This window comes from Phodopus roborovskii, unplaced genomic scaffold (assembly GCF_943737965.1).
Source record: "Phodopus roborovskii unplaced genomic scaffold, PHOROB, whole genome shotgun sequence".
NCBI classification, from domain to species: domain Eukaryota; kingdom Metazoa; phylum Chordata; class Mammalia; order Rodentia; family Cricetidae; genus Phodopus; species Phodopus roborovskii.
The window spans coordinates 9,979,780-9,988,648 of NW_026126571.1; the positions used below are offsets into that span (position 1 = coordinate 9,979,780).

The 8,869-nt window shown below is 51.0% G+C and overlaps 1 protein-coding gene across 1 annotated transcript; it reads right to left on the minus strand.

The window, feature by feature from the left end:
• Positions 1-3,168: 3,168 nt before the first annotated feature.
• Positions 3,169-8,869, minus strand: CUNH2orf68 (chromosome unknown C2orf68 homolog). Its single transcript, XM_051202907.1, has 4 exons — positions 8,665-8,869; positions 8,467-8,585; positions 7,512-7,663; positions 3,169-7,215 (listed from the first exon to the last, which is right to left on the minus strand). Exons 1-4 carry the CDS (start codon positions 8,769-8,771, stop codon positions 7,093-7,095), a joined length of 501 nt encoding a protein of 166 aa, XP_051058864.1. The 5' UTR covers positions 8,772-8,869; the 3' UTR covers positions 3,169-7,092.

An 8,869-nucleotide genomic window follows, 5' to 3' on the forward strand; every position in this document is an offset into this window, starting at 1 on the left:
TCCCGAGCCCCCGCGGCAATGTCACGGGGGAGACGTGGGCGGTGCCCCAAGTCCAGGGGACCTGGGCGCCCGGGGCGATGGCCCGGACACCTCCGACGCCGAGGTCTAGAGGGCAGTTGCGTTTGTCATTCCTGCGGTGGGAGTGCGGGCCGGCTAGCCCTGCGGCTCCTCCCGTGACTGTTGCCTGTGGCTGTCACCGTGCACGTGGCTGGAAGAAGCCTTCCTCCACTGCCTCGGCGGACTGCTCAGGCTTGGGGGAGGCTCTTCCCTACCTTTCCGAGGCGCCCCAAGCCTCGGCACGAGGCAGGTGGGTGAGAAAGCCAAGCGCCTGGCTTAGGAAACCCAAAGCACGCTGGTTTTGGTTTTGCCCACCCCACCCCTACCCTCCGGCCAGCCCCATTACAAACTCTAGAAGAGGGCTGCTTTTATTTTTATTTTGGGGACACACAAGAACACAGAGTACTGGCCAGAAGTCACCGTGTCCAAGAAGTTTCCCGACTAACGACTCAACACTTAAATGAGGTTTAGGGCACTAAATGCATACAGGTGTCTGAGTAGAGCCGGCAATGATGAACACACCGCAGGTGCTCGTTACTAGAGGGGAAGGTGAGGGACTCAAGGGGAATGTGGGAAGAGGAAACAGGACTATGTAGGAATACATTGTCATTCTCTCCTTTCAATTGAGAGTGTACTCAACGTTCTCTTCTTGATGGAAAAGGGATGGCGACCTCTGCTCGCACACCATAGGTGTCTCTGTCTGCCTATAGGGCAGCCCCTTGAGACCACCCTGAGATCATTATCTCAAGGGGCACGACCCCAGACTGGTAGCAGTGGGAGTCGGACTGGTGACGTCAAGACTAGCTTGACAAAGTTCCTTATGCTGAAGGAAAATAGAGCAGAACAAACTGTGAATTGGGGCTTTAAGAGGAGAAACCTTTTGGGGATCCAAGTGGAGGACACAAATGGTATAGGAAACCACTCAATGGCCCTTTCCCTCTTACCATCGGGACTTACTGAAAACAGGGCCAAGAAATATGGTTATGCAGCGGTCACTGGACACGTTTAGCTTGACTGAAGTGACAGGGGTGGAGGTGGGTATAAAATCCAGCCCAGCTTCTGACTGTAGGGACAGAGGTTCATCTCTCAGTAACAGCAGTATCTTCCTGTAAAATCCAGCCCAGCTTCTGACTGTAGGGACAGAGGTTCATCTCTCAGTAACAGCAGTATCTTCCTGTCCCACTACATCGCAACCTAACCAGGCACCGTGTTCTTACCTGTTCAAATGGGACTGGGAACGATCATTGAAAGCCGCCCCCCCAACACAGTGTCCTATTATGTAGCCAGACTACTCTGACTAGTGATCCTTCTGGCTTTAGCCTGGGATTACAGGCATGTAGCACCACACCTGGTTAGCTTCTTCCCCTCAAGGTAGGGACCATGTAGTCCTGCTGCTGGTACTCTCTGTATCTGGCTGGTGAACTTTTAAAGTATGATTTATTTTTATTACTTTATATGTATGGTGTTTTGCTTACCTGTAAGTCTGTGCACATGCTTGTCGTGGATCCTCTGGGACCAGGGTTCGGGGCTGTGTGCTGGGAATTGAACCTTTGTCTTCTGGAAGAGCAGCGGTGCTTTTAGCCCCCACACTTTACATGTATATCCCCCACCGCCCGCCCACACTTTATATGTATGTCCCCCACCGCCCGCCCACACTTTACATGTATGTATGTCCCCCACCTCCCGCCCCCACACTTTACATGTATATCCCCCACCGCCCGCCCCCACACTTTACATGTATGTATGTCCCCCACCGCCCGCCCGCACTTTACATGTATGTCCCCCACCGCCCGCCCACACTTTACATGTATGTCCCCCACCGCCCGCCCACACTTTACATGTATGTCCCCCACCGCCCGCCCACACTTTACATGTATGTATGTCCCCCACCGCCCGCCCCCACACTTTACATGTATGTCCCCCACCGCCCGCCCGCACTTTACATGTATGTCCCCCACCGCCCGCCCACACTTTACATGTGTGTATGTCCCCCACCTCCCGCCCACACTTTACATGTATGTATGTCCCCCACCGCCCGCCCCCCACACTTTACATGTATGTCCCCCACCGCCCGCCCGCACTTTACATGTATGTCCCCCACCGCCCGCCCACACTTTACATGTATGTATATCCCCCACCTCCCGCCCGCACTTTACATGTATGTATGTCCCCCACCGCCCGCCCCCACACTTTACATGTATGTCCCCCACCTCCCGCCCGCACTTTACATGTATGTATATCCCCCACCTCCCGCCCGCACTTTACATGTATGTATGTCCCCCACCGCCCGCCCGCACTTTACATGTATGTATGTCCCCCACCTCCCGCCCGCACTTTACATGTATGTATGTCCCCCACCGCCCGCCCGCACTTTACATGTATGTATGTCCCCCACCGCCCGCCCGCACTTTACATGTATGTATATCCCCCACCGCCCGCCCTCACTTTACATGTGTGTATGTCCCCCACCGCCCGCCCACACTTTACATGTGTGTATATCCCCCACCGCCCGCCCCCACACTTTACATGTATGTCCCCCACCGCGCGTGCTGGTATTAAAGGCGCGCTCCGCCAAGCCCCGCTCTTGATTGCCGTCCCCTCCTGCCTCAGCATGGGTGTCACAGGACTATATGGCCATGGCATCCAGCTGTGTCCCGTCGAGCTGGGCTTGTGTCTCTAAGCCATCACGGGGTGGGGGTGGCTTGGAGGATTTCACAAGCACTATTGACTACTCTGACATGGTGTTGAGGTTACCCGAACTCTGGAGCTGTACCACTGGAGGCACTTTTAGGTTTAATATATCAACCTAAATAATCCCTAAAACAGAATTACTCTTAAGATTCAGGTCGTGATAAGGGCGGGGTTGTTTATGGACAAGCGAAGGAGGAAGCTGCCTAAGAGAGCACCAGTAGGACCAGATGTCTTTAAGTTTCAACTTTTATGCTACGTGACTCTAACTGTTATACTCTGACCAGAAGAGCTCTTAAAATCGTTAGCACAGCAAGACGTGAGATTTCCAGTGCTGATTCAGTAGTGGAGTGACTTTAGAGGCAGGCATGTAACCTCCCTCCCCAAGTACACAAGTGATTTCACAACTCTTGGCAAAAGCAGTGCTGTGAAAATAGTTTATTGGTTAAAAAAGTGCCTTCCATAATTTTCAAACAGCTTGCATAATTCATTTTATTTATACACAAACACCGGAGATGAGAATGTATGGCTTTTTCTACATTTAGCGCCATGGCACAGCCACTACACTGATACTTTTTTTGAGATAAGGAGTTGCTATATAATTTATGCTGCTCTTGAGTGTACAGTGCTCTTCCTGTCTCCGTCTCTTGAACTGTTCACCACCATTCACAGCCTCTTGTTCTGTTGGCTCTGGGAGGAGACGAGCTCTTTATTAGGAAGGCTTTCCCTTCTAGCATCACTCCAACTCCTATGGAAATTTGGGCTGGATGCCTAGGGCTGCCAGGGACAGGCTAGGGATCCAAAGTAGTTAAGGTTTGAAATAACTGTCAACATTCCATGAGATTTTCCCAAACGGCTCAGAGGTAGGAAAGTCATCTGTCCTTTTTACAAAGGTCTCATTTGAGTTATTTGGGAAGCACTACTCTGCTATTCACAAACCTTGTCAAACACTGCAGTTTGAAAATACTTACCATCCCAAAGAGGTTCGATCTGGGTTGATCTCTAGTTGGCAGTGAATCCCAGATGACCAGAGAGATGGAATATTCTTCCACATTCACACCAGACCCATCACTGGCTAGACTGTAGCCAGTGCATACAGTACTCTCATGGCACACACAATATCTCTCTTGCCTTCTTGCACTACACTCTTCAAAGACTTTTATGCTTGCCAATGGGCCACAACTCCAGCTTTATCATGTATGCCCACATAGCCCAAGCCCCTTGCAAAACCAGTGCGAGCTCTCTCTCTCTCTCTAAATGTAAACTCTGGTCCAGGAATTATAAAATTGTGAAGTACAAGCTTAATAAGAACTGAGGGAAGAAATATTCCATAGAGAGCAGGAACGATACTTTTGTTTGATAAAGGTTTACGTAGCTCAAGCTGGCCTCAAGAGACCTTCCTGCCTTTCTGGGGGGTTGAGTTAAGATGGAGGAGTTGAGAGGGCATTTCTATGTAGTCCTGCCTATCATGGAATTTGCTACGTAGACCAGGCTGGCCTCAAACTCAAGAGACGTTCCTGCTTCTACAGCCTAAGTGTTGCAATTAACAACATGTGTCACCATGCCTGGCTATATGGCAAACCTTTCATCTCAGCCTCAAATGCTGGAATTACAGGCATGTGCCATTCTACCTGGCCCAGCCTGCCTTACCCCCATATCCCCACCCTCAAAAACAAACAGCCAAGAACATTATCTCCTCAAATGAGTGTTGATTCTGAAGCAGTTTGCTGTAAGCCCTGCCTATGGCTGCTTCTACTGTGCCACAACACAGGGCAGTTCTGAGAGCCTGTGAGTTCTGAAACAGGTTAAGAGACATCTAGAAGCAGGTCTGCCAAATAAAATGAGCAGTACAATCATGGACCCCAGAACCCAGCAGCAGAGTAATGCAGCTAAGCCATATGGCTGAGGCACGGTCCCCGGAGAGGCATTTCAGGGATACCTGGAAAACATCAGCATCTGCTCCAACAGGCCAGCTCAGAATGACCGCCCTTCGTGTAAGCACAGGTTTGGAGCTTCAGGACAAATTAGCTAAGAATCAAGAGTGCTTTCTTGGCTAGAAAATCTTTCATACACACCCGATAAGCAAAGTGCTTCTAGAAAAAAGGCTTAGAGGAGTTTCCATTGGTCTCCCATCTGAGGAAGTCTTGGTGTGGACCACATAAACACATAAAAGGCCTACACTGAGGGCTCTGTTCCTCTATTTCTTCCTTTTTCAAGAAGTGGGAATAGAGGCACATTTTTAGAAGCTGGGTTCTCAGATTTCTCTTCTGGTCTATTTTTTTCTAGGTTCAATAACTGAACCAAGAAATAGGAAATGAAGCCCTAAGAACACAGACCCTCAAAGCAGCCAGTGACTCTTGTGTTTCAAGTCAGGAAATGGACTGATTAGCTGGAGACTGTGCTGGATGAAGAGTGTGCAGTCTGGCAGAAACTCCGTCACCCTGGAGCTCTGCATGGTGTCGAACCATGGAAGCCCAAAGGCACTTACAGCACCTGTGCACAGGACAGGGTAAAGGGTTTCCCTTTGACAGCAAAACTGGGCTTAGGCCTGAACAAGCTTAAGGCACTTATCCCTGGGACCAGCTCTCTGGGCCCAGAGCAGTTAGGTCCCCAGCCACATCCACAACCAGGCCCTTTTAACTTACCACCTAACCCACTGCCCCAGAATTCCTTTGCATGGCATAAAGTAGATGCCCAGCCCCATTACATGTTTTCAGCAGAGTAGGATGAAACCCAGTGGAGCCCCCAAGTGTCCTTGAAGGGAAAAACTACTACGCTGACAGTCAGAATGCCCTTGAGACCCTCATATAGAAGACAAACCCTGGGGTAGGGGGTTTGGCTGCAGGCAGCCTCAATGCTGCTAGGCTCTTTCACAACTCACACTGCAAGCTGCTGAAGCTAGGCTCATTTCCTGGAAACCCCAGGTGCCTCTGAATTCCTGTGCACAGGATGTGTTGTGGACTTCAGACCTTAGCCTAATCTTGTGTTGGAAAACATGTCCCTTGTTGGAAAAATGCTATGCCTGGGGATCTTCACCCAGAGGATCTAAATTACATTGATTTAGTTTTTTCTTCAAACAGCTGAGGTTGGCCTTTAAATTGTAGCAATCCTCCTACTTCGGCCTCCTGCATGCTGGGGCCACAGGGGTGCATAACCTCGCTCACACATATTCTTGGCAGGCAGGAAAGAAGAAAGCATGGGGTGAAGAAGTGTTCAGTTCACTTGGTCCACGGTATTCTTCAGGACTCGCTCTCTCTCTTTTTACAACCACAGTTTCCCACCCCGCCAAAAAGAAAAGAGGCAATTATAGCTATTGTGAACTTTTCCAACTTCAATAATTCAATAGTATTAAACCATGATTGAAGAGTTAGTTTCAAGTTTGTTTTGATAATTCCCTCTAGTCTGAGCTGGGAGTGAATTTGGTAGGCCTAGCCAAGGCAGGTTTTTCTTTTCTTTTTTAACCATTTTTTTTTTTTTTTTTTTTGAGCTAGGGTTTCTCTATAGAGACCTGGAACGCCCTTTGTTCCAGGCTGGCCTTGAACTTACAGACAGCTGAGAGCTTCCTGCTTCTACCTCTTGAATGCTGGTATTAAAGGTGTGTGCCACCACTCCAAGAAGGCAGGTTTTCCAACAGATGATAGAAGCTTGGCTCAGTGTCTTCTTCCTACAGTCTTCTACACAGTGCAAAGCTGTGGGGCGTATGATCAGCTTGGGAAAGCCATTGAAGGGGAAGGAGATATGTTTCCAAATAGGCCTCAAAAACAAAGTTCTCCTGTTTTATTGGCATCAGAATTACTTGGAGAACTTGGTAGGAAGGCAGGTTCCCAGAAGCCCCACTTCCAAATTCCTGAGTAGTAGAGAAACAGTCATGTTGGGAGGGTAGGAGAAATGGATTCTACCCACGGCAAAAGACAGGAAAAGTGACAACTGGTCTACGGGAAGATGGGTAGAAGAAAGAAGAAACACCAAAGAACCACAAAATAACAAATATGGCTCATGGAACGGAAGAGCAAATAACCTCATCAAGACAGGTGCATGTGGGCAAAGGCTTCAAAAGCCCCAGTTCTCTCTGAAGTCTCTGCTCCCAAAATACCAAATTAGCCAAAACTGTCATAAGATTCCAGAATGTTAGGTCAGACAAATGGGTCAACATACATAAAAGAACTGCTGCTGGGAGGTAGGCCAGACGCGGTCCTGCAACACCTTTGTGGATACAGCAGCTTGGAGAGGAGGACAAGGATCCCTGAAGATCATATGGACTGGTCCTGGTACCCCAAACTAGGGGTAAGTTCCCTGGGTGAAATTCTGCCAAGTACAGAGAATCCTGCCTGAATGCCTTCAGCCTGGTCAGTGTCGGCTCTGGCGCTTTGCAAGCTCTTCCTGGATGCGCAATCTGAGGGCCTCTCGCATGGCTGGGTCCAGAGGTGTATGTGCTGATACTTCCTCACTCACCCTTCTGGGATCGTCATCCTACACAGAGCAAGAGTCAGGAAGCTTAGAGGCGTCTCTTTCAGGTCTCTTCCTGCCCTGTCCCTACACAGAATTGTTTGGCGTATGGCCAAAAGAGTCCCCTGTAATACTGGTTCTCAACCTAGAGTCATAGATTCTCTCTGTCCCCCCAACTAAGAATCACTGTGTGCTGAGAAAGTTGTACCTGATGGCAATGCCCAGCCAGCAGTTCCATGTGGAGGACAGTTTTTCCCACTGGTCCCGAGATAAACATCGGCCCAGGACCTTCAAGCTGCGGCTGTTTCCAGAAGGCGTACCTGATACACAATAACTGATGTGACCTCTCCACTGTCCGCCTCATATTCTAAACAGAAGAGCTGGCGGCCAGGGGGCTCCGGCTCCGAGTTCCCACTACTGCTGCTTTCACCGGACTCCTCACAGTCTGGGCTGGCCAGGTGGGCAGAGCCATCTGTAAGGGCAAACCAGAATGAGAGGGAAGGGGGGGGGGTGCTGCTAAGACCTCTGTCCACAGACACGATCAGAAAAAGAGCACCAGGAAAGCCTCCGAGCTCCCGACGATTCTGAGTGTCTACGCATGTGAACACAGGGTGTGTGTTTGGGGACCGTCAGGCAGGATTTTAACTCTCCTTCCTATGCTACTCTAATAGGGTTCTGTTACAGAGAAGGTACAAGGTGCACATGCCTCCAGCAAACATCACTGCAAGCCGCTGAAAGGATGGGCTACCCGGGTTCATATCCAGGCTCTGCCGTTTACTAGTTCTGAGATGTTGGACAACTCATCATTCCACCTCTTTGGACGGTGAAACAGAGATAACAGTTTTCAGCTTATGGTGTCCTATGGAGTCAGTGGGTTAATGTACTCAAGATCTAAACCATCTGTAGATAACAGCACACAAACTTAGTGTCACGTGTTGGCCAAAGTGAGTTCATGGGCACAGGAAAACCGGGAAAAGGCCATTTACTGGGTTCACTTAAATTTCAGCTAGATTTTTCTCTCTTCCAGGTGGCCGGTCTGCAGCACGGCAGACCACGCCGGTGGTCAGTGATTCCTGGCCCGGGTCCCATGTACCTTCACTAACAGTGTTGCTTAACTGGGGTCACGAGCCCTAAAGCGGAGATCTGGGGGCGCTGAGGCAGTGGCTTCTGTAAGGGCAGAGACACTGAGCAGAGGGGGCTTGCCGGGGCGGAGCTTTCCCGGGGGCGGAGCTTTCCCGGGGGCGGAGCTTTCCCGGGGGCGGGGCCGCTGCTCACCTCGGTGGCGAGGCAGGTACACTTGCAGGTCTGGTTTGCGGGGCCGCGTGGGTGCGGGTGTGTGGCGCCTCCTCGCCTTCTCCTTGGCCGCCTGCTTCACCTTCTTGTCGTAGTCGTCCCTGCGGGGGAGCCGAGCGGGAGTCAGGCGCTTGTCACCCGGCCGAATCGGGCCGGGCCGGGCCTGGGGCGGGGCGGTACCGAGCGATCTGGTTCCGGCGGATGTGATGTACGAAGCCGTGGCTCATGTCCAGACGCCCGCCGGGCTTGCAGCACAGCCCCGGGCCTGGATCCCGTGCCGCCTCCATCCAGATACTGGGCGTAGAGCTGCAGCAACCGCCACAACGGCCGCAGAACTGAAGCCGCCAGCCGCGGAGCTCGACTTCCGGCTGCGGACCGGGACTTC

What these genes read in the sequence shown, in the direction of transcription:
- CUNH2orf68 (XM_051202907.1), bottom strand. Translation starts at nt 8,771, where the DNA reads ATGGAGGCGGCACGGGATCCAGGCCCGGGGCTGTGCTGCAAGCCCGGC. An exon ending in GTACCTGCCTCGCCACCGAG is followed by an intron (nt 7,664 to 8,466) that starts GTGAGCAGCGGC and finishes TTGCCCTTACAG; the next exon opens with ATGGCTCTGCCCACCTGGCC. An exon ending in CATCAGTTATTGTGTATCAG is followed by an intron (nt 7,216 to 7,511) that starts GTACGCCTTCTG and finishes TGCTCTGTGTAG; the next exon opens with GATGACGATCCCAGAAGGGT.